Source organism: Amblyomma americanum, chromosome 5 (genome assembly GCF_052857255.1).
Source record: "Amblyomma americanum isolate KBUSLIRL-KWMA chromosome 5, ASM5285725v1, whole genome shotgun sequence".
In the NCBI taxonomy this organism is placed as follows: domain Eukaryota; kingdom Metazoa; phylum Arthropoda; class Arachnida; order Ixodida; family Ixodidae; genus Amblyomma; species Amblyomma americanum.
The window spans coordinates 60,276,558-60,302,084 of NC_135501.1; the positions used below are offsets into that span (position 1 = coordinate 60,276,558).

Sequence of the window (25,527 nt, forward strand, 5' to 3'; positions counted from 1 at the left end):
ATTTTATATTCGCCTTCCGAGCAGCCGAACGAAGTAATGCTAATAAAATTGTTTTATGCCGTTTCTTTTGCAATGTCAGGAGTTTTCATTAAAATGCGTGATTTTATGCGCAAAGCACGCGGGTAGCACTTAGCTACAGAACAGCTATTTCTATTTTCGGGCTGTTAGAATTCAGATCTTCTCGTGTGTGCATTCATAAGGCACTGCCACAATGTTCACCTGAAGTTGCAAGTTTGTGTCTTGTCCTGGTGTCTCACTGACTTTCCTTTGCATTTGTCCGGGTACTTTGGAGCCATCTTGCTCTTGATTTATTGGCCATTTGGTGTCCTCTTTTATCATGTGTCTCAAAGCAGTATTTATTCTACCGAAGGCCTCTTGCACCGCAACGTGGTCTTGTTGGCTCGCAAAGAATTTTTAACAAGGCTTCTCCACAGGTCTATAATGACTGTTTATGGTTCTGAAAGGCTAATTAAACGTTTCGGTGTGTAGGTTGATTGCTTACAGGAATAAGATTGACGCTTCCATTCTAGGGGGCCGCTTTAACATAGGATATAGCTTTCACAACAACATCCTGTATGTTTCACGGGCAGAGTCGTGAGGAAAATCCACTTTGCAGGTACCGTCTCAAGACAGCAGCCTGCAGGTAGTATAGGCAAACAGTTCGAATGTAAAAAAAATAGCAGTGAAAAGTAAAAAAAAGGTGGTGTTGCAACATCTTCTTGCAAGCTGTCGAGTGGCGGCATGCATTTCGCCGAGGATACTTCTCCGCGGAGAGGTTTTTATCTGCCTTTTATTGCTGATTCGCGTGCTCTATGTCGCCAGCAGGCAGAGGGGTGGTAACTTTGTGCTTCTGATTTTTTTTTTCACTCCCAGCGCATTTGCTGTGGGCTCCGACGTGAAGTATATCGCTGACATAGACATCGCAAGCTGGCGCGACATGATAAGCGGAGCGATCGACCCCATTCCAGCCAAGGCTGTTATCTTCCTTATCAGGAAGATAAGAGTGCTCCGCTGCGAAACAGATCGTAGAAAGCCCGTTCTTGGATGAGAGTAAAACTAGCGTCTGCTTTGAGAGAACATCGTCAAACCGAAGTACGAAAGAACAATGGAAAAAATAACGGATGGCTTAGGTTACATTCTCCTGCCTTTGCTTTGCTGCTCGCTGCGGTATGCGCCTACACATGTGCTTCGCCGGAGAGGAGAGCGAGCGTTCCGTTTAGGAGAGAGCGTGTACGCGCAAGCTGCTTGACTCGTGTGTGCCGAAGCAGGGCAGCAGATGTCGCCAGCGTCGCCGCCGCTGTGGTTATTGGGGCGCCTGTTGGGAGCGGCGCGACCGCCTTTCGTAGGACGTGGATTTCTGGTGCTGCAGGAGTCGCTCCCAGCGTCGCTCAGAGCTTATTCCTTGAGAATGGCGGCGACGTCAATGGCGCACCAAGACGCGGGCATCGTGGTGCCCAAGCAGGAGATGGAGGCCTTCATCGTCCGATGCATGCGCAAGGTGGGCACGGACCAGGAGCACGCCGAATCACTGGCCGAGGTCCTCGTCGCTGGCGACTACCGGGGCCACTTCAGCCACGGGCTGAATCGACTGCGTAAGGCATGCTTATCTCGTTCGTTTTATACATTAAACCAGGGCCGGGCAAGAAGTGTCGTAGGGTGCACGCTGATCTAGCATATTTTTTTGGATGGTCGCAGAAGGCAGTTGTTGGACGTTTCGAAAATATTGCTTTAAAACAAATGCCTGCTGCTCACCCGAGCTTGTGATATGAAATTTGAATGTCCCCGCTTCAGCGCGGGGCTCTGTAACAAATCCCGTGGGGCACCTAAAACGGCTCAGTCAGACGCAATCACTGGATGTGGGCGTGAGGCGGCGCACAAATATTGTTCGTTTAGTTCATTTCTGCACTTTGAAGGTTTCCTTTTACACTGAGAAAAAATTGTTCAGAACTCTGCGGTCCACACAGTTGAGAAATATATGATACACTTCATATGTGTTTATTAAGGTACGTTCGATGCACAAAGTTCATTGTCAGAAAAGGTACGGCGGACGTCCCTGTAGGCGCATACCCAAAGTCACGTCCCTGACATGCCTGTCTTTCTCGTAATTATTCTCGCAACGCGCCCATTCTCGCGAAGTGCATGAAATTTGTGTTTTGCGACTTTTGAGCAGATGAGAAGAGACGTTCACCCATTCGCCCATGGGTGCGGCTGTTTGTTGGCAGTTGGCGAGTGCTTTGAAGAAGAGTTTGTTAAAGTGGGTGCTACATCATTTCGATTGTATCTTTTTAATGCATCATAATAAACGTTCGTTGTGCAGTCGGGCATAATCCAAAAAGGCGCTGTATCGCCTGGGTGTTTCCCGGAATCTCACAAGCTTGTCATGTAGTGCGGCATGCTATCGTGTGCGCTGCATTTCGTGACTAATAGATTCACTCAAACAAGACAGTCTAGACAGTATTACCTGAAAAGGCAGTTCTCAAACACCATGGCATGTGCAATAAAGAGAAGCCCGCACTGCAGCAGACCGCGCCGCAACGATACCCCCGGCCGCCTACGGCAACCGCCAGTGCCACCTATATGTGTGTAATCACGGTGTTAGTCTTCAGCGACAGTGCGCCGTTCCTTGAATGTGCTGGAGGCCTGTCTTTCATGACTGCCTTGCCACCGAATGAACGGCAGTTTTTTCGAGGGAATGTAGCGTGCGCAGCAGAAATATAACTTCCGAAACTATCCCGTTCCACAGATGAGCTCGCATTATGATATTCTCTGCACTGCTGTGATTTTTTTCTGAAAGCACTCCAATCACCTGTTTTAATTTTCTTCTTTTCAACAGAAATGTACGTGACAGATATTCAAAAGGGAGTCTGCGAGCGCTCTGGTTCGCCGGTGATTGTCAATGAGCTGGCAGCCACAGCCCTTGTCGACGGCAAGAATGTTCTCGGTCCCGTCGTCGGCAAGTTCTGCATGGAGCTGGCCATGCGCAAGGCGCAGCAAGCTGGCATCGGATGGGTTGTTGCACGAGGTAATGAACTGCAGTCTTGGTTTCCATAGAGTCTGTGATAATCACATTCCATGGAAGCTTCAATTAGGGGTCAAACAGGTATTCAGTTTGCTATGCATGTGATTGTACTCGTATTGTTCAACTGCAATAACGCTACGCGCATGCAATCTGTGCATGACAGTGTGAGATCTGTCATATGAAGTAATCTATTGGAATCTTGCTCTCCAGAGTTTGTTAACTGCATTTCATAACTAAAATCTTATTGTGGGAGTGTACTCTAACTACATCTCAGAAATCATCCAACATGGCGTTCCTTATACAGCGTAACTGGCGAGGACTCATAAATAACTGCACTGACATAAAAGAGTTTTTCAACACACTGTCCCCGGTGACTGTATGCATACAGGAGACTAATATAAGTCATAAAGAAAAATATATTTTATACAAGTGTAATTTTTTAGTGTGACCGAGAGCAAGCGAGTAAATTGTGTGGAGGTGTCCCTATTGTCATCCAGACTGTTGTTGCAACCCGCGAGATCGAACTCAAAACCAAATACCAAGCCGTCACAGTCACCATCCTTCGTTTTTATAAGAATCACATTATGTATCATATATCTCGAGCCAGACCTAACAGTAACACTTCATGAATTAGAAACTCTTTTAGAACTGCTACCAGAGCCATATCGGCTAGTTGGCGAGTGTAATGCCCACTCCGTTTTTTGCGGAAGCGCAATCACTGATGCCAGGGGTCATATTTTCGAAGATCTTATGCTAAGTAATATTATTTGCCTCCTAAACACTGGCAAACGCTCGCACTGCTCTCCGAGCGCGTGAAAAATGAGTTCCATAGATCTGCCTTTTAGTTCACCCTTTGTTTTCAGCAATTTTAAATGGGATGTCATCGACAACTCATACGGCAGCGATCACCGCCCTGTATTAATAAGCCTAACATCCCCACCGCAGGCCATCCCAACAATACCACGACGTTGGAAGTTAAATTTAGCCGACTGGGCATTGCTTCGACAAAAGCCATCCTAGATAAAATAGGTTCAGATAATTTCAGCATAGACGAACCGACCGAATGTATCACAAAGTGTCGTCTGGAGTAGTAAAACAGAATCACAAAATTTGCTACACACAAAAATGCCGAAACGCAAAAAAGAAACAAAACAATGCCTGGGGAATTTTCCACAGTTACCCAACGCAGGAGAATTTCATAAACTTCAAAAAGTCCAGAACAAAAGCCCGATATATTCGCCGTAACGCCGAAAGAACTTGATGGCAAGGTTACGTGTTGTCTATAAACACCTCAACTACATTAAAACAAATGTCAGAAATGGTAAAAAAAAGATAAATGGCACCTACTCCCCATTCACAGATCCGTTTCTCTTAGCCCTTGTATACAGACAAGTATAGAAAAGGCAGACATTTGGGGTGAATATTTTTCTGCAGCCTCCACTCACTACACATAATCTTTCCTAAATACAAAAACACGGCTGAAAAACAAATATTGCCGACAAGTTGCGCAACAAATGGATCCTATAATAATTTACTTAGAGTTCAAGAAATTAATAAATTACAGGCCACCGTTACGCAAACAGCACCTGGCCCTGATGAAACACATCATCAAATGTTGGCTCATCTCTCTGAACCGGCTGTGGAGACACTATGAAGATTTTTTAATAAAGCTTGGTTATAAGGGAAAATTCCCGAAGCCTGGAAGAAGGCCATTATTGTTCCATTTTTAACACCCAGAAAACCACGTACCCTTCCTAGCAGCTATAAGTCCATAGCCCTGACTAGCTGTCTAGTAAAATAATTTGAAAGTGTAAAGTGTAAGACTAACGTTCCTGCTAGAAGGCTGGTATCTTCTGGATGTGCACCCAAGTGTTTTTAAAAAAGGCGTGCTCCACCGCCGACCTCCTGGTTTGTCTTGAAAATACTGTCTGTGAAGCTTTTATACACAGACAACACTGTCTTGCTGTCGTCTTCGATTTAGGCAAGCCATATGACATAACGTGGAGGATTCGGCTTATTGAGGACCTGGCTTAACTGGGCATCCGCGGCAGGATTTTGAACAAACTTTAATACTTTTTGTCTAACCATTCGTTTCATGCCCACCTAGGCTCAACCCTTTTTAGAAATTTTATTCAGGAAAACGGAGTGCCACAAGGATGTATTTTCAGCACAACAGTTTATATTGTAAAACTAAATTCTATCAGAAAAATAATTCCAAAGTCTGTTATGTATTCTGTCTACGTAGACGATCTCCAGATAGCTTGCACTTCCTCCAATCTTTGGTCAACATGCGAACGACAAATACAATTAACAATAATTAAACTGGCAACATGAGCAGACAGAAACAGCTTCAGTTTTTCGACACAGAAGTCGGTGGACATTCTTTTCTCACTCAGACGAGGCATGCGGACAGATCCCACCCTACATCTGAACTAAATTGAGTTACCCGTAAAAATTAACATAAATTTCTAGGTATAACACCTGACGGAAGGCTCACTTTCCTGTCTCACTTAAACGCGTTGAAAAAGAAACCCTCTCTATCTCTGAACATACTAAAAGTGCTGTCGAAAAAGCACTGGGGAGCCGATAGGACATGTCTGCTACAAATTTACTGCTCTGTGGTACGCTCCACCCGGGATTATGTATGTATAGTGTATGGGTCACCGAGACCATCGTAACTTAAACGACTGGATCTAGTACGTAGTTTAGGTTTTCGTCTCTCAACTGGTGCATACAGGACATCACCCATAAACAGTCTCTATGTAGAAACCAACGAACCATCATTTACTGAGAGATCCATGCTCACATGCTCGTACATTCTAAAAACCCGTCCACTGCATAAGCATCTGTGCTGCAGGTACTGGATAGGCTACATTCAGTTCTTTTGGTTCAGCTGAACTGCAGCCCTTCGGGGTGCAGTTGAGTTTATCAGCCAATAAAGTCAACCACTGGAATTGCTGACAGCTTTTTGCGGTAGAGAGACCCGCTGTGTCATGCTCTGGACCGCCTGGATCATCACCTATTCACAGAGGATAATATCCTCGCACCGTGGCTGCAGCAGTCGACTGCCTTCATGGCCTACTACACCATTCGTGAACGCGATTGGCTTGAATGACAAAATCTGACTCTGCTCCTCACCTTTTCTCTATTTCTCTTTGCAGTCCCCTCATCCCTCCTCCGCAGTGCAGGGTAGCCAACCGGAACGCCCTTCTCGTTAACATCCCTGCCTTCCTTCTTCCTCGTTATCTCTATATCTATGTCACCCTATCGAGACAAAGTGCCTTTCTAGAACACACTAACAACAAGCCGCAAGCAACCCGGCCACTCCTCTTGCGATTTCAATGGATGTGCGAGAACCTAGATGTTCTACACATATTGCCAAGCATTGCTGCAAAGCGAGGTCCATTGCCGTCATGGTTCAATTTTCCTGAAATCTGTGATTTCACTCATACGCAGTTCCATAAAAAACCAGTTCCGCAACAACACAAAATACCAGAATTCCTTACACTTGAAAAGTACAGTACTTTCACAGCTCTTTATACAGATGGTTTAAAAACAGATGCCTATGCTGGAAGCGCAGTGCTCCAAGGGAATTTGAATAAAATAGTAAGACTTCGACAGTGTGCCTACATCTTCACTGAGGAATGTTACGCCGTCTGTGTAGCCATAGAAATAATAGTAAATGAGAACCTCGCCAACAGTTTTAATCACACATACTCGCTAAGAGTGCTTACAACCCTTCATTCTAGAAATTCAATAACTGCGCTGCTTGGCGACCACATACACAACATTACAACAACCATAGCTCAAGGACAAAATATAAGACTGCGCTCGGTACCAAGTCATGCCGGCATAAAAGGCAACGAAAGAGCAGGTTTGTGAGTTGTTCAAGCTTGTAGCAAGCAAATTAAAAATGTAAATACGTCCATAAGGATTTCTTGAAGTTACCATATTGTAAAACAAGAAAACAACTCGCTGTCCGCTTGGAACAACCAAGTCAATAACAAACTGCACTTAATAAAACGAGTTCTAAGTGAATAGAAGTCACGTACGCACGAGAAATGTTTCAAGGAAGTTTTATCTGCCGTCTCCGTATAGGCTACTAACACATTACACACAACTTCCTGCTTACGAAAAAAGACAAACCACTTTGTACATGCGGAGATGAAGTTACAGTCCACCACATTTTAATTTCATGCTCGAAACCGGAAAACCTACGGAAAAATTGCTTTTCTCCGTTTTATAACCACTACATCCCTTTTCACTTAGCACTGCTCTTGGCGGTAATGCAATTGTGGGCATGTCTTGCGTTTTTACATTTCTAACACAAGCTGGTTTTCTTTTAAAACAATGGAAACCATGACCGAGTGCTGCACCCGATGCACCTCAGCCACTTTCTCATTCCTGAGGAAAAGGCTGAAAGTTTTATTTGATTGGTTGGGGGCCTCCAGGTCCTTGCCCAGCCAAGGATGGCTGCTGAGATACTCGACCTCCTTTAAAGCCTTTATTATTAGCCATATAAAAATATTATTTTGGCCTTCATTACTAGGTAGAAGGAAATAACCTTCTAAGCTTTCTGCACCAATATGTTTTCGCATATTTGCAACAATCTGCAGAAAACAATTTTCTTATAATTTGAGCTTGGCGCATGATAGCCTTAGCTGCTTATGCGCCATTAAACCCAACACAACACAACACATCTTGAATAGTGCTTCCGCGCTAAAACTGCTTCAAGCGCGTGTAATGTTTAAACACATCCTACCGCGGCGCTTTCCAAGCTCTCCAGGGCCTTCATGTTCTCCACACGGGGACCCTTTCTGCCAAATATACGCTTTAGGGGCGGGGTATAAGAAACCGTGGCTCGAGCGTCTACGGCCGCTCGTAGCACGTCAGCCGCATTAATCAAATTTCTAGTAGTTGGGGAGTGCTCATACTTTGCGGACAACGGTTCCGCCGGAGTATGGCTCTGAAATGTCGTCTCCGCACGAGCGTAGTCATCCGCGTCAACATCCGGCTACCTATGAATCAACAATGTGTTGCCACAAATCTGCATGCGTCTATTCTCGCCTGTTTTAGAGAGTGTCATCTAACGTTCCTGGACACATGTGGCAACGAAAGCAGAGAAGCTTTCATGCGCCCAGCTGCACTGTCTGCTATTTGGTGTTGCTTGTACGTACATGGCAGCAGAACAGTAGGTGAACCGACTGGGCAAGCGGCGCATACCACACCGTGGCCAGTAAGGCACTCTCAAATATCAGAAATCTCTGCCGTTTGTTCAGCAATTGTCATGCGCAGTAGGTTCTGCTTGCATTCGGATGCTTTGACGAGCCGGTGCACAGGCAGGCCATGATTGTCCTTGTAGGCGATCGGCGTGTGTTTCTCCGGCTTTTAGCGACAGTTTCAATGGTGTCTTTGTATTTTATGTCCGTGGCGGTGTTGGTGTGAAAGAGAGACGCTCCTTGCTCTCTGCGCTTGCTGGATGCATGAGTTGTTCAACTTCAGGGCCAAATTTGAAACGCCTCCACGCTCCCATAATCGAGCTATGTGGGCGCAGTTTTTCGATGTATGTGAGTCGAATTGTCATTGCCCTAATACATATTGTGGCGGAAGCACCGGAAGCGCTCTTAATAAACGAGCGTTCGGTAAATCTGTGGATATTATAAGTGCGCTCGCCTGTGTATGTGTATTAAACAGGTTTATGTGATGTTTCAAGGAAGTTCACCACTAATTTCTTACAATATGCTTTTTGAGTTATAAAGATGGCTTCTGCGGCAAAGTAATATTGGATTTGGCACACATGAGAAATGAAAGGAATAATCTTGCCGAGTTTGCTGTTGCCTATTACTCATAAAATTTTGACTATCTCAGTAAGGCAACGCCGGCGCGGTGCCCGAGTAGTTATGCCGCTCAGCTGCTGGCCCGAGAGACGCGGGTTTGATCCCTACCGCGGCGGTCGAATTTCGATGGAGGCGAAATTCTAGAGAACCCTGTACTGTTAGATGTCAGTGCCCGTTAAAGAACGCCAGATTGTTGAAATTTCCGGAGCCCTTCAATACGGCGGCCCTGATAGCCTGACTAGCTTTGGGACGTTAAATCTCCATATGCCGTAAACAATGCGGCAACTCGTTATAATTACAGATTTTTAGTCGGTGGCAAGTAAAAGCTATAATAGTTTTCAGAATTTCTAAAACGCAGTTATCCTCGGCACTGCGGCCCAACAAATTTTGACTTCATCGTGAAAAATACAGGCACTTTCTGAAAGCATTAAGGCAAACCAATCCCAGTAGTGCAAGAAACTACTCTAAATAACGAAATTTTCTGGAGCTGTGGCACCAATGAAATTCGCGTTTTTCTACAAGCGTTTATGGCTAATAATAACGACCAACTACGATACTCTAACCGCAGCGAAGTGTCTAATTGTAGCACTTAAAAAGGTAATTATCAAAACTTAGTTAAGCGGCTAACTAGACAACATTTGTTTAGAAGTCAGCGCGAAAATACGGACGAGGGACTGAGGAGAGGACACAAAAAGAGGTGGACATCTTTTTGTGTCCTCTCCTCAGTCCCTCATCCGTATATTTTCGCTGCATTCTAAACATGCATCACCAACTATCCCAGCATTGCTCTCTTAGACAACATCATTCACACGTCTTCTAATGCCCGCCGAAGCAGGTATTATTGTGCCACAGAAGCCGCCTTCATACCACAAAGAGCCTATATTTAAAAATTAGTGGCTGCCGTCCATGAACAACCGTGTATAGTGTAAGTTGTCAGCTTTCCTTGCCTCCTAGTGGGAACCTCAGATTATTCACGTTAATTTGGGAATAATACTTTTGACCCGAAACCTCTTCAGAAAAAGCTTCATTTGCATCGGCTTGGAAATTAAAATTGATTTTTCGCTTGTAGCTGCATAAAGAACACTCTCTTTTTCATATCCAGAATTTTGCCTGATGTACGCAGGGACCATGATCTTTCTTGCATGTAAAACAATAACGGATTTTGCTCTTCTGTTCAGTACTTTTTATGAGTCAACTGTTTTCTGTTGTTCTGGTGCTGTGTGCTTCGTACTCGGTCGTAGAAAATTGTGTGGGTTGCCTGTGTGTCCGCAATTGTAGAGTGAAAATTAGCGCATATGACAAGGGCGCTAATTGATCGGCGGTGCAAGGATTTGTAAACAATTCGAAAAGTGCATTAGAATGTGCAGATGGTAGAAGAACCCAGTGCTTGCTGGTGATCGCTGCACAATATTGTGGCTATTTATCGTGGAGCACTTTAATGAAGCTAACTTCAACGTTTGTTAAACTGAAATTTAAACGTTCAGAAAATTCACAAGCGAGTGGAAGCTTCTTGAGCTAACACAATCAAATTGCTCTGAAAAATAAATACCGCCACAGTTCTGGGAGCTGCATGGAGTGTTGTAAAATGCTTGAATGTTTACGGATATGTTTTTCTATTAATTTCTGGCTGTTGTATAGGGGTTGCGGCAGCATTTGCAGATTTACTTGAAGGCAGAAATTTGAGTCTGGCTTGAGTATGGTTCATGAGTAGGCCTATATAAGCGCAGAGCATATTGTCCTAAAAAAAGAATGCTTTCTCTCTTTTGGGTGGTAATCTAATCTTCCCTTTTTTTATACATCACGATAGAGGTTCGTCTATTTCCATCCTAGGGGCTGTTTTCTATTTGATCATGTGAAGAAGTGCGCCAGACTTAGTTAACACGTGGCACTACTTCCGTGCATGGTTCAACTGCAATGTATTTAGCCAGCTCGAAACTTTGTATAACCAGGATTTTCTAAATGATGCCTTCGCAGTGTTATCGCAGTAATAAAATCATTATAAATCTAATTTACTCTATTGGATCACCCCAACCCGAGCTTGCCTAGCCCATAACAATGTGGACTTCTATTTTTTTGGTCGCTCTTCAGCTGCTGTGAGCTCAATTTCAACGTGTGCAAAGTGACGTTTTTGACCTGATAGGAAATACGCTTCGCAGCTGCCGGCATGTGCACCGAATATAGGTGACCGATTGCAGGATGTATCATGCATGTGACATGAATACAGGCAGGAGTGTGAAAATGCGTTTTTATGTTATTAGCATTTATCTTCAAAAGGAACGGTTTGCTGCGCTCCACACTGCCTTTTATTGGATTTAATATAGTTCCCAGTGGTGGTATGCTTTTACTTCTTGCCAGTTTTCTCAATTTGTGACATATTATGGTCTCGGTGAAGAAACGTGAAATAGGCTGGAATCTTAAGATGCGCAGTGAAAAATATCGCCCATGTTTTTTTGGCAAAGAAACGTAAGCTGCAGTATGAAATATAAAAAGAGCAGTATCAGCTAATTCAAATCATTAGTTCAGAAACATTGTTTCTTGACTGTAATTTTAGCGAAGGAAGATTTTTACTTTATGTAACTTTGGTTGCTTTTCACTTCCTCGTCTACTGTGGTGGCTCAGTAGTTGTGGCGAATGGATCCTATGCAGATATATATGGGTCTAATGCTGGCTGCGGTGCAACATTTTGATGGAAAGAGAAAGCAAAAACACGAGGGCTGAGATTTTTCTGGTGTTTAAGAAAGCCTGAATTTTTAATTTGAAATCAGTCCGGTGCCTCCTGTGCAGCGTGCTTCAGTTTCCTCAGTAATGCCTTGCCGCTCAAGAATCTGGTAAAAGCATTTACGTACGGCAACTTTTTCATTCAGTAACCATTGGGTATAAATGCTTATTTTTTTTAATTAGGAACACAAGACGTAGGTAGACTGACTAAGGAAGTGTTTGACATGTATGCTAGTCTCACGCTCTTGAATGAGAAAGTCGAAAAGTTCAGAGTATTCAAGCGTATCTTTTGGCCGCAAACAAAGCGCTTAAACTCGAGAGTGAAATGATAAAAATTAAAATCGCCAATAAGGATCAATATTCCAGAATAAATAATGTTGAAATGAAAGGTGTCCCTTGCACAGGGGGAGAGCACTATGTTGCAATTGCGGCGTCGATTGGAGAGAAAATAAGCTGCCCTGTTGACATTGCCGACCTAGACATTGTTCATCGGGTGTCCGCTCAGTCAGCGCAGAACATCATTTCTCGCTTTATTTCCCGCGCTAAACGAAACGACTCTTGGGATAAAGCTCGTAAGTCACGGCTTGGCACCGGTACGTTAGATTTCCCAGGCGAAGTAAAGGAGCCAGTTTATGTAAATGACCACCTTACTGTGGAAAACAATAAACTTCTCAGTAAGGCACGAACACTGAAGAAAGAAAAGGGGTGGCTGTTTATCTGGACAAAAAAATGCCAAATTTTGTCACATAAGGCAGAGACAAGGCATGTTTTCCGCATTAAATATGAATCCGACCTTTCCATTTTTACTGGAGATAATGCATTTTTCTTCCAATCTCGTCCATGAATATGGCCTCATACTTTACGCCTTTAAATCTAAAATCTTATCTTTACCCTTCTTGCAGACCTTTCATTCATTTTAATGCGCGAAGTACACGAAAACATTCGGATGACTTTACTAACCTATTGTCATCCACTGAACAACAATTCCTAATCTGCCTTCTCACTTCTCAGTAAGGCACGAACACTGAAGAAAGAAAAGGGGTGGCTGTTTCTCTGGATGAAAAACTGCCAAATTTTGTCACGTAAGACAGATACCAGCCATGTTTTCAGCATTAAATCTGAATCCGACCTTTCTATTTTCACTTGAGATAATGCATTGAGACAAGCGAAACTTGGCTGTCTGCTGCCGACAAGACTTGTTTTCAGACAGCCAAGGATACCAACTTGGCTGTCAGATACTGCTATCGTAGCGATAGCGCACATGGTGGCACATCGATCTTTATTTCCTCTTGCTATCACTAACGTCGCCGACTTGATCTATCTCTAAATGTGAGAAATTGTGAATCTATATGGATCAGACCAGACGAAATTTTCTTTTCACTAGACACAAAAAATATAGTCATTGGCTGCATATACCGGTCAGCCTCGTCCCATGTCAAAGATTTCTGCTCAGCTCTACACTCAGTCTTAGGGGTATTGTCAATGGAACGCAGAAATGTTGTAATAATGGGTGACATCAATATTAACCCATTAGATCCCAACTGCTCCTCGCAAGTAGATTATACGGAAGCTTTAAATACTCATGGCATTGAAAATCTTATGAACATTCCCACACGCATTTCTGCTAATGGTTCAAGCTCCCTCATAGATCACGCTTTATCTAACCTAATCTCCGGCCCTGATGCAGCTGTCATAGAAGCAGATATAACTGATCACTAGCCTATTTTTATACAGTTGGATAACTGTGTTAATCATGTTAGGCATACTCAGTCCATTAAAAAAAAACTTTGAACTCTGCATTATTCCTTGAACCGGTTGCTGGTATTGACTGGTCAGGGATTAAGGCTCTTGAGGACGCTGATATTGCATTACATCAGATCTTTCGTATTATCTAAAATACTATCGATGATTGTTTTACAATATATAATGGCAATAAGAAATTTTCAACTCCAAATAATCCCGGGATGACTTCTAGCCTTTAAAGCAGCTTGAGAAAGAACGATAACCTCTATAGAAAACGCAAAAAGCGACCATTGAACTTACGGCTTTTAGCGCGTTGTAAGAAATATTCTAATGAATTAGGCTTGCTGCTTAAAACAGCGAAGAGAAAGTACTATGAAAGAGAAATCAATCGTGCCGAAATTAATGTTCAGAAGCAATGGAAACTTATTAATTCCTTCCTCAACAGAAACAAATGGAAAGCTTCCATATCAACAATTACTTCCTGTAAGGAAACATATGCCGATCCCTCAGACATTGCTGAAGCCTTTCGTGATTCATTTGCTCTAGCCTCAGAAGTTTTAAATACTGCCGGTAATAGAACATTAAAACGATTTCCCCATAGCATTTTCCTTTTCCCTGTCTCTAATAATAATTGGTTTTGGGGGGAAAGGAAATGGCGCAGTATCTGTCTCATATATCGTTGGACACCTGAACCGCGCCGTAAGGGAAGGGTAAAGGAGGGAGTGAAAGAAGAAAGGAAGAGAGAGGTGCTGTAGTGGAGGGCTCCGGAATAATTTCGACCACCTGGGGATCTTTAACGTGCACTGACATCGCACAGCACACGGGCGCCTTAGCGTTTTTCCTCCATAAAAACGCAGCCGCCGCGGTCGGGTTCGAACCCGGGAACTCCGGATCAGTAGTCGAGCGCCCTAACCACTGAGCCACCGCGGCGGGGATGAAATCGGCAAAATAATACGCGATCTGAAAGACGCCAGTCCAGGTCCCGATAATAAACAATTATCCCATATCAAGTTAATTGCGCATCTCATTTGCGATGTCGTCGCCCATATTGTTAACCTAGTCTTAAAATCAGGCGCTTTCCCTGCTGCGTCGAAAAAGGCAGAGGTAATTCCAGTCTTCAAAAAGGGAGATAAACAAATCATTTCTAATTACCGCCCAATTGCCATTTTATCATTATTCAGCAAAATATTGAAAACCCATTCTCACCCGAATAACCAACTACTTAACAAAATTTGACAGTTCGGTTTGAGAATGGGATTCTAAACCGAATTAGCTGTGATCGCTCTCACCGATAAAACTAAATCCTGCGTCCACACAGATAATTTTGCTGGTGCATTATTTATTGACCTTTCCAAAGCTTTTGATTCCCTCAACCATGCTATTTTATTCAATAAGCTTGGTGCTATCGGCATAACTGGTCCTGCACTTTCTCTAATCAGAAGCTATTTATTCAATAGAAAACAAGCCGTGCCCATCTCAGGAACATACTCCAAATTTTAGACTACTAACGTTGGAGTTCCGTAAGGTTCTCTTCTTGGCCTTCTATTTTTATTATTTATCAATGCCCTCCCAAGGTGACTTTATAATTCCAACTGTTTTCTTCATGCTGACGACACAACAATCTTAACCTCGGATTCACACATACATAAAGTGGTTGATAAACTTAGCATTCATGCACAGAATATATTCGATTGGTACAGAAATAATTTGCTGTCGATTAATGCATCCAAATCTAGCTTTATAGTTTTCAGGTCACCTCATAAAATTCTTTGCGAAAACCCTTCTGTTAACATAGGCTCAAACTCGATCCTTTCGGCTGATCCCGTATCCTTACTGGGTGTATTACTGAACAAACATAATAAATTTCAGACTCACATCACATTCACTTCCCGAAAAATGACATGTGGTATTAGAGTACTTATTAAAAGTTGCCTGTATTTTCATGTTCCCATTGTCATTTCCCTCTATTATTCGTTGCTCCACTTCCACATTAAGTATTGCATTTCATCTTGAAGAAACACTTATCATTCGCATTTATCTTCTTTGCAAATTATGCGAAATCAAGCAATCCGCATTATCACTTATAGTCACCTATATGCAAATACTCCTCGTCTGCTCCTATCACACAATAATTTATCTTTGTCCAAAATAATCGACTACAAATTATCTACCCTTACGTACAAATATATTAAAGAGCTACTTCCTTTTTCGCTAACTACCAGTGACCAAAATCCGCGTAGCAACGACACACGTTTTGCTAATCACAATAACTTCTTGCTCCCTAAACCTAACACTAATTATGGAAAATAAACAGTTCGTTTCTCTGCTACCACATTATGGAACTCATTACCAGTTGCCATTATGCAATATCATCAATTATCTGTGCGTTCAAATCAGCTCTTCGTCAGTTTTTACAATCCCCCTAATGGTATCTTTCATAATAAAATGGTACAAACTCTGTCATTTATATCCTTCTAAGATTTTTGTTTTGTGTTGTTCTGTACGCTATTAGGTGCGTAACCGTTTTTCATTCAAGCAAGTGTTTGCATTCTTTCTCGTATCTCACTCACTGCTCTTTGCCGGTGCCAACAACATTTTTCAGATATCTGAGGCCAGTATTTAAGAACGCTCACAATTCGCACGCAATCATGGATCGCTGACGCATTCGCCGCTCCGTGGTGTTCTCCAAGCGGATATTATTTGTGGTAGTTGTGTGAGTAACTGCAGACATGGAGCAGCGAATGTATCAGTGTTGTTTGAGTGCGTTTCACTTGTGGCTGTTCGGTGTACCGGTCTGTAACGTCTAATACTACTGTTCGCACAAACTTAATCACTAGGCAAACAGCAGCGCTGTAATAAATGGTTGGAATCGCCACTGGGTATAACGTTCCCAGTTATATGATTCCTAAGTTTCCGGACGGTGTTATCAGCAAAAACAAAATGAAGAAACGGAAGCAGAGAAATTGGTCTCCTTTTGCGTCTGATGCAATTACATGGCATGTGGCATTGTTTGCGCCCTAATGTTAGAAACTCATTTTATGATTAGCTTGTTATCAAAGTTTTCCTCTTTATAGCTGCAATATGTATGTGACGTAATCTGCAAACACAATGATCGTAACAGCTGCATGTCAATAGAGACAAAGTGCAAAACTCTCTTTTGCCACTTTTGGCTCCACAGTGATTAAAGTTTTTTTTCCTATTGAGCTTTCTGTGCGTATTTTAATGCTATATGTTTCCGCGTGTAGCATAGTACAATAGAATGATATTCCTTGTGCAGGGATATTTTTAAAAGGCTCTCTTAACCCCCGCAGGATCAAATCACTATGGCATTGCTGGCTTCTACAGTATGATGGCCGCTTCAAGAGGCATGATTGTAAGGAACATTTTCACCTTTCATTCTCCCTTTCTCCTAGAGCTGCCCATATTTCTTGCTTTTCTAATTTTCTACACAGTTTCATTCGAGATTTTGGTTCAAAAACCTTTACCCATATTTCTTGCTTTTCTAATTTTCTACACAGTTTCATTCGAGATTTTGGTTCAAATAACCTACTATACCTTGTGTTTTCTAGTCAGAATCAGTGTGTGTTGATGCTTACGGGGACTTTCAATGTCAATTTCAGTTCCGCACAACTGCCTAGATGTTAGGACCGAGTCCTATGGTTACATTGTACATTGTCTCTGTTTCAGGGCATGTCTTACACAAATGCGTCTCCACTGGTGGCTCCATCTGGCGGAAAGAAGGTCGGCTTATGGTATTTCTTTTTGCATGATCCTTGTAATTCTCTCTTTCAGACAAGTCTATATGTACCTTGTAATTTATTATTCTATGTGCGACATGGAAACTGACCTTTTCAAGAATAAATTTCTTGATTGGATGTTTGTGCGATTCATACAGTTGGTAACTCAGGGGCTGCTGTTTCTTACGAGATATAAGTGCGCGAGAAGGATTCTGCTGCATTTCTATGAATATCTTTCTCTGGCCTTGCATGTAGATTCATGTACAGTCTTTGTCAAAGTCTTAAGGCCAAATGGTTTTCGCTTCAGCAGCATAAAACATTACAGCACTATTAAAGACCAAATGACCTTGAAATGCTAGCAGAAGGTTTCTTGCGTCAGAGAAGCTCCCTGCTTCACTTGTGCAATGAAGGATGCGCTATTCGAAGATTTGCAGGAACATTCATTTCGCTGCAGCTGAACGCTTTGGCCTTAAGACTTTTGAACACGGCTGTTTTTATTCTAGATTTAACAATAGCATCATGCCAACGATTCATGATAACGCAGTTGTTTTTTTTTTTGCCTTTCTTATCGCCTGCTAGGTTCAAAACTAAACCACCAAGGCCTGCGATATTATAGAGTTTTAGATTCACGTACGTATAGGGTTCACGTACGCGAACGTGAGAAGTCTACGTAGCCTGCACGCAAGTCGTTAGAAACCAATATAGTTACACGTACGCGACGCACGCCGCGGTTTGGCTATGTTTGGCTGGTTTGGGGCTCTCTCAGTTCGAGATCTCGCGAGACCGTTGCTATGACGACGACCAACACTACTTCGTCAGGCTTAACTGCTGAAAAATCGCCCTTCTGTCTGAAAAACAAAAGCTATTTGTCGCTTGAAACCTTATGCGAGGGTAATAATGGGCAAATCGAAGGCGAATACAACAGTTTAGAACACGAAATCGCGTCGAGGGATTAGCGACGAAGCTGTTATCGCTGTGAAGCGGCGGGCAGGGCGCCGCCATGTTTGTCAACGCTACGTACGCAAGCAACGCAAAGACCGCAACGTAAAAATCCGAATCTCACGTACGTACGTGAGACTCGCGCATGCGCACTGGTCCCCCGTAAGAGCTCTACGTACGTGAAGCCTCTACGTACGTGAAACTAAAACTCTCTATTCAGTCGAGCACGTAAAATCGAACGCGGGTATTTTGAGATACTGGATATTTAGCACACAAAGGTTGTCTTCTAGAAATTTCTGTGTAAAAGTATACGAAGTCGTACAGCATATCTGAATTCAACTTCTCGGATCGTTCGATATATCAAACTGCACCCGCGCATCTGCCAGTTACGCTTCGCCTACGGGCACTCTTTGACCGCATTTTACGCCCGCGGACAGGTCAGCTTCATAGCCTTGGCCTCTTGCTGGTAGCGCTAGTGCTGTGAAATCGTGCGACGAAGTTAATATGGGGTGTGCTTCGGTCTCTTGTACTGATTTTATACGCCACATCATTGTCATGCGTTTGAGCCAAACTCACTGACCAAAGTCTATAGTCGGTCCCCTCTTGGCGTGCTTCGGTAGCGTCACTGCCTTAGGCTTCGCGAATAACCAACGGCACCCCAGTTTTGATATGCGATTATTCTATATATAGTGTACTTGTAACAGTACTAGACATCTTATGATTGGTAGTCTCTGGTTCTAAAGAAACGTCCGCTGCGGCTTCGTTGCGAAGCAGGTTAGGTTTACCAACTCATGGCGAGCGGTAGGCTGCCAGCATGCCAGCTGGCAGCGCCTCGTTGGGAGAAGCAGGCCACTAGCGTGGGTTCAATGTATTCTTGGTCTGATGCTACAGATTCTTTATTATGTAGAAGTACCAATATAAAGAAGTAGTTTCCTACCCTCTTCCAGTTCGATAAATTGAGGTTCCACTCTAGATGAACTTCCGGAAGCTCTTGTTAATTTTCAAATTTCTTTATGTGCTTCTTTTGTTGCAAATAAGATGAATCTGTGAACCTTTACTGGCATGCCGCCTTGCTGTGTGAATCCAAATACGTGGTTAAACTAATTTGTTATTGATCACTTAAATCTGTAGACAGCAAGTATGTGTCTATGCTTGTAACGGTCACTCTATGTTTTTATGTAAAGGAAAACACGGCATAAACATGAAGATGCAGTAACATCTTGATGTACAGATTTGAGATAGTGAGTGCGCCCATCGCATCGGTGCTGGAGATGAGGACCAGTACCGCCCCATAACTGTCAAATTCCTCAAGTACAAAACTCAACGCATGATTCTTCCTAATGAATCTAAGCTAAAAGACGTTACGAACCCCAAGGTTCATATTGAAAAAAAGTTTTCACCTTGGATCTGATCTGCCCGGAAATAACTACAAGATTTTTCTCGTGAAAAACCGTGATTCTAACAAAAAAGCCAGGTATTTCTTTTTACGAACTTATTTTCTGGAAGAAACAGCACCAATATGATGCTTTTAGGGAGAAGATCTGCTTATGCGCTCCGCAAAGCCGCGAACCACAAGCTACAAATCGGCAACAGGATAATAAAAAAGTTTTCTTTAATCGTAGCAAATTTTGCAAGAATTAACTATGAGCAGGACCAGCTTGCCTTCATCTACACTTGCGCTACAGAGGCCATCATCTGTACAGAAACGTGGTTAACTCCAGGTACCAACAGTTCAGAACTTCCGATTTTGAGCTAGTTTTCTATCTTTCGTAACGACAGAGCAGATAAAAGTAGTGAAGGAGTGGCGCTGTCGTGACTGCTGTAAGGAACGGCATGCATACAAGACATATCACTGAAGACAGTCCACATGAATCTTTCAAGGTTTCTTGTTCTTTGCTAAATTTTACGGTAACTATCGGTGCATGTTACACGCCGCTGTATTATTCCACTCAGTTCGTTCTGCAGTTAAACAACGTTTTAACACATGCGCAGAGCAAGTACGACCAATCTCCTACTATCGTTCGGAGACTTCTACTTTTCATGCATCAGTTTGTCACCTCTTTCACTTACTTATTTTTTTAGGCCCTTGGGGCTTCTGATTTTCTTGATTTGTGGCATTTATTTCAACTGACACCGCTTGTTTATTCCCCGACCAGGGCTGATGCCATTCTTGACTTTGTTTTATAACTCAACCTGAGCGCACCACTGTAAATGAGCTTGAATGTATCAGTGACTACCGTATTGTTTTCTGCTTGTTCCAATCAGCTACTCTGAAGGTATCTGTAACTAAAAAAGCTAATTTATGATTTTGGAACAGCAGACCTAAAAAGTATTAATAACTACCTCAAGAGCTACCGTTGTTCCTACTACTGTTATCCTCCCCCCCCCCCCCTAATGAGGGCTTTTGGGGGTGTTTTGAATGAACTAATAAATAAGCAAACAAACAAATAAATAATAAATAAATGATATTGCTTCCCGCATTACATAACCAATCACATTATTTGCCGATGACTGTCAAGTCCAGCAATCATGTCCAGCTTTCATGGTCAAAAGTTTTGAATATTAGAAAATTGTAATGCTCTGTTATGAGCATATTGAAGGGAATGGGTCCTTTGTTACGATGTATAGCAATATCTTTTTTACAGTTTTTCCATCGCTCGCATCGAACAGTTAAGGCTGCCATAGCAGAACAATAGGGAACGCTTTTGACGACAACAAAAAATTAATAGCAAAAAATACAAAACCTTAATTCCTACGGGAGATATGCGGACGTACATATTGTTATAGTGAAATCTTATAATATATGAATAAATGGCGTTAATAAATGCTTTCGCGTTAAAAATGCTTTTATCCAGTATTCTAAGGTATGTACCGCCTGATTTCTTATTTTCCGTGTTATGTTACAGTTTTGAGTTGTCTAAATTAGGTGGTGCGCTGAATGGCAAATGGCTATTAGGAGTTAGAAAAAAACTAACTTAATGGATTTCAGTACGCGCTGTAACGTTTGGCGAACACCTACATCATCAGGAACACTGAAATAGTCAGTTTAATCTTTCAAGTACATTACAGTGTATTTTCTCCTAATCTGCCGTGGAGTACTTATGTCAATCTCCTTCTAACAAATATAAAACTTAGGTTTTATTCACCGGTCACTTTGCAAAGCTAACAAAGCTACACGACTAATTGCTTATACCACACTAGTCAGACCGAAGCTTGAATGTGTGTCATTCATTTGGCGTCCTCATCAGTTTTACCTTATTACCAAATTAGAGACGCTACAAAACAGTGCCAGCAAATTTATTCCTCCTCAGTAATCGCGTTACTACAATATCACTGTAATAAAGAAGAACCTTAGCCTGCCAACGTTGGAAAGCAGACGTAAGACAACACGTCTTGCATTTTTTCATAAATTATAATTTAACTCCAGACCCTAGTCTGCGCCGCTACTTAGGCCTGCCATAAGTGCATTTAATAGACTTCCCGGCAATAAAAAGTCGAACCTGCATTTGCGCGAACAGACGCAGGAAGGTTTTCTTTTTTACACCTGACAATAAGACAACGGAATGCCCTCCCACGTTCTGTAGTTAGCGGTAATGACTGTGATAAATTTATTTCAGTACTGAGGTTTATGATGTACGGAAGTTTAACGTCCCAAAGCGACTCAGGCTATGAGCGACGCCATAATGAAGGGCCCCACGAATTTCGACCACTTGGGGTTCTTACCATGCACTCACACTGCCGAGTACTTGTGCGTCCAACGTTTTGCCTCCATCTAAATGCAACCGCCACGGCCAGACCCGAACTCGCGTTATTTGGGTGAGCAGCCGAGCGCCGTGACCACTGAGCCATCGCAGAGGCTTTTTGTATGTTGTATTTCTTAACTACATGCTTCAGTTCTGGTATATTTTATTCGTGGTGTTCTCATGGTTAAGTGCTTAAACCTCTTGTTATGATGTATTCTCGCATGCTCTTTAAACGCCGCTTTATTACTTTTTTAATTGGTTCATTGTTTCCCTGGAGTGACGTCCCCACCGCCCTTCAATGAAATGCCCCAAAGGCTCTTTGGGTAAAAAAAAATGAAATAAAGAAACTGCTGGAAATCCACCTTTTAGTCAGTAAGTACTTCCAAAGAACTGAAACAAAAGTTGTTCCAAAAACGTAGGAGATAGTCCGATGGCTACCCGAAAACAATCGTAATGTACTTCGCGAATTACTGGAAAGTGTGAAATATGGAGCTGAGAAATTGTGTATTTCGGTTTACAGAAATTCCTGGGTACAAACCCAATCAGTGTGGCTGCTCCTGGAAAGGATGGCGACTCATTCGTCCTTGACATGGCAACCTCTGCTGTGGCACTTGGCAAGGCAAGTAATATACTCGCTTGTATTTGTTATTCAAGTCCCGTATGCTGAACTGTGCAATGTATTAGTTCTAAACATTAATCTGCATTTTGAGAAATAATCTAGAGAATGGTGTCCTATGTGATATAGACCTCTTTTCATCTGCAAAACGACTACGTGTAGGACGAAACAAAGGTAGTGAGTTTCTCCTAAACAGCATTATTAGAAGTTCCAACAGGGGAATCTTAATTGCATGTGCAGCCTAGTGCTATAATTTGTTATTCTGGAAACGAGTCTTGTGATTTGGATGGTGAACGATATGCAACGTTTGTCGCTAAAGTTTCGAGACTAAGTCAATTTTAAAAAAAGTGAGTTTAACATTGAAATCATTTGTGCAGCACCCCTTAGAAATAGCCTCCCTTGCAGGCGATACCTGGCTTCCAACGCTTATTGAGGTCTTGAAAACAGTTGGAAAATGCAACTTTGGGCAGGGCTGTCAGCTCCTTTTTCGTGGCATTTTGACTGGCCTCCACGCTCCCCATCTAGGGACCTTTTAGGGCTCTCTTCACACGAGAAAACAGGAAAAAATCGCATGGGGAGAGATCAGGCCAGTATGGCGGATGGGAAAGTACAGTAATGCTGTGCTTGGCGAGAAATTTTGTCGCGCTGAGAGCAGTGTGCGGCCTTGCGTTATCGTGGAGAAGGCTCCATTGTACATATGCCCATAAGTCAGGGCGACGGCGTTGCAGTGCATCATGCATATATGGAGCACGCGGATATAAATATCCTTATTCACCGCCTGCCCTTGTGGGTCGAACTCGTGGAGTGGGACACCTCTGCCATCTGAAAAAAACTATCAGCATCGTCTTTGTTTTGGTCTTCTGTCGCCGCACCTCTCGACGCCGGAGAGCTTGTGGACCGCCATTCGGCGCTCTGCCTTTTTGAGGATCGTATTGAAAACACCATGTTTCGTTTTCAGCAATGATGCTGTCGACGAATGAAGCATCCTTCTCTGCCTCGGAGAGTTAATCAGCGCTCACTGAGCCCGCGTGTGCTTCTGGTCCTGTGTGAGGGAGTGCGGCACAAATCTGCCATTCTGCTTTTGTTTCCCCAAGTTCTCACGCAAACTTTTGGTGGCATGTTGTCTTATTAATGTCGAGAGCATCTGAAAGCATGCGGACTGTAATGGTGCGGTCTTGTTGTACAATTTCCTTGATCCGAGTCACGTTTATTTTCATTCCGTGAGGTTGAAGGGCGCCCCTGCCTTGTGTCGTCTTCCACCGGCGTTCAACTCGAAACGAACCTCTTGTGCCACTTGAAAACTCGCGCCCGCGATAATGTCTCTTTTCCGTAAGCGTCACAAAGGAGCTCATACGTCGGTGTGGCTGTCTTGCCAAGCTTCACATAGAATTTTATGTTTGCACGCTGTTCGAGGTGAACGTCAATCTCTCCACATTCACTCACAGTAGATTGCGCGAACGACTAGTGACAACATATATTTCTACTTATAGTGTAATCTAGCGGCTGCCACAGCAATTAGCATAAATAGCTCAGGTTAGCCCGAAGAGATGGTGCTACACAAACTCACCAACATTTGTTTTGGGGAATCATTTCTAGAGAAGAAAATAAATCAGTCTCGAAATTTTATGGAGAAAAGTTGTATATAAAATATTTTATAGCTGAACGCTTGTGCAGTTTGTAGACCTTACAACTTCATAGGCTGTAGCCCTAGTGAATGAGTGCACACAACTGCATAGCTTTCCTATTAATAATAATAATTGGTTTTGGGGGGAAAGGAAATGGCGCAGTATCTGTCTCATATATATTTGGACACCTGAAGCGCGCCGTAAGGGAAGGGATAAAGGAGGGAGCGAAAGAAGAAAGGAAGAGAGGGGTGCCGTAGTGGAAGGCTCCGGAATAATTTCGACCACCTGGAATCTTTAACGTGCGCTGACATCGCACAGCACACGGTGTCTTAGCGTTTGTCCTCCATAAAAACGCAGCCGCCGCGTTCGGGTTCGAACCCGGGAACTCCGGATCAGTAGTCGAGCGCCCTAACCACTGAGCCACCGCGGCGCGTAGCTTTCCTATTGCCATAATGATTTTTTGTGCTTGACACATTTTGTCAACCGTTTAAAATGGTTTACAGCTGAGTGAACCTGAATTTTCCGACTTTTGGGGCTACGTGGTAACCATTGTATGCTACGTGAAGAACACAGACGGAAGCATGCTATCATGATGTCCGGAATCACTCTGACTTCTTTGTTTAGTTTTTAAGGCGAAAGCGTTTGATGGCTCATCGTTCTCGGTCTGTGCGCGAAATCTCTCACACTATAGCTGTCAGTCAAATGACGTCAACTCGATAAGGAAAGAGTCCTTATGCACGGCGGCATTGGAACTATCATCCTACCCTTCCGCAGTCGAGCTTGTTAACAACTACACTACTTCCTGCCATTGCATATGTAATTCTCCTTGGCCGGCAGGCCTTCTAATTTTTCAATCTTTTTAGGTTGCCCCAACCTAATATATGTCTAGCGTAAGGTTAAGTCCGTTATACTTTGTGGCACTGGCAGGGACACTTTATATTTCGTTCATTTTATAGCCCCGCAATAATTTTTGCTCAGCGTAAGGACGCTGGAGACTGTTTGCCGAAAGGCGTCGAATCAGCCGGATACTTCCCAAACTCCCTCTAGTGTCGCCAAGATTTAAGATTCGCAAACAATTGTGTACTTAATTAACATCTTCACTACACATCAGTGACACAAGCAGCAACACCGCGACATAGGCTTTCGCCTCACCGCATTTTAGGTCAACAAAATGCCCTCTGAATTTTTCCTCTTAGAATAGTATTATTATGGTCTGATTACTATCCTGGGCACCTGTTCAGGGCAATAGGGCTTGTCTGCAGTTTCGCCAAGACAGCATAATGCATCTCATTGTGGCACGTTCTGTCCACATGTTCGGTCCATTTCGGCGGAAGTTTCGTCACCAGCTGACAGCTATTTGGATGCGGCTAAGGAAAGAAGCTTCCGAAAGATTCCCCGCAGTAGATGACTCCAACCAGTGAGATCAACCGAATTTAACGACATTGTGGTTCGCCACGTTTAGCTTGCTCTCAGCTGTGGCACGTGTGAGGCATTTGATCACGATGCCATAAGAGCAGGCCGATGCCATTCTTTGTGGTCCTCCTTTGCGC

General features: G+C 43.1%; 1 protein-coding gene across 1 annotated transcript in view; it reads left to right on the forward strand.

Moving 5' to 3' along the window:
- Window positions 1–1,153: 1,153 nt before the first annotated feature.
- Window positions 1,154–25,527, forward strand: part of LOC144132485 (putative oxidoreductase YjmC) — a 50,161-nt gene continuing 25,787 nt past the window's right edge. Inside the window, exons 1-5 of the mRNA XM_077664932.1 lie at window positions 1,154–1,592; window positions 2,834–3,022; window positions 16,629–16,690; window positions 17,005–17,058; window positions 22,257–22,355. Coding sequence (XP_077521058.1) covers window positions 1,277–1,592; window positions 2,834–3,022; window positions 16,629–16,690; window positions 17,005–17,058; window positions 22,257–22,355 — 720 coding nt within the window. The 5' untranslated portion in view covers window positions 1,154–1,276. The remainder of the gene's footprint in view (window positions 1,593–2,833; window positions 3,023–16,628; window positions 16,691–17,004; window positions 17,059–22,256; window positions 22,356–25,527) is intronic.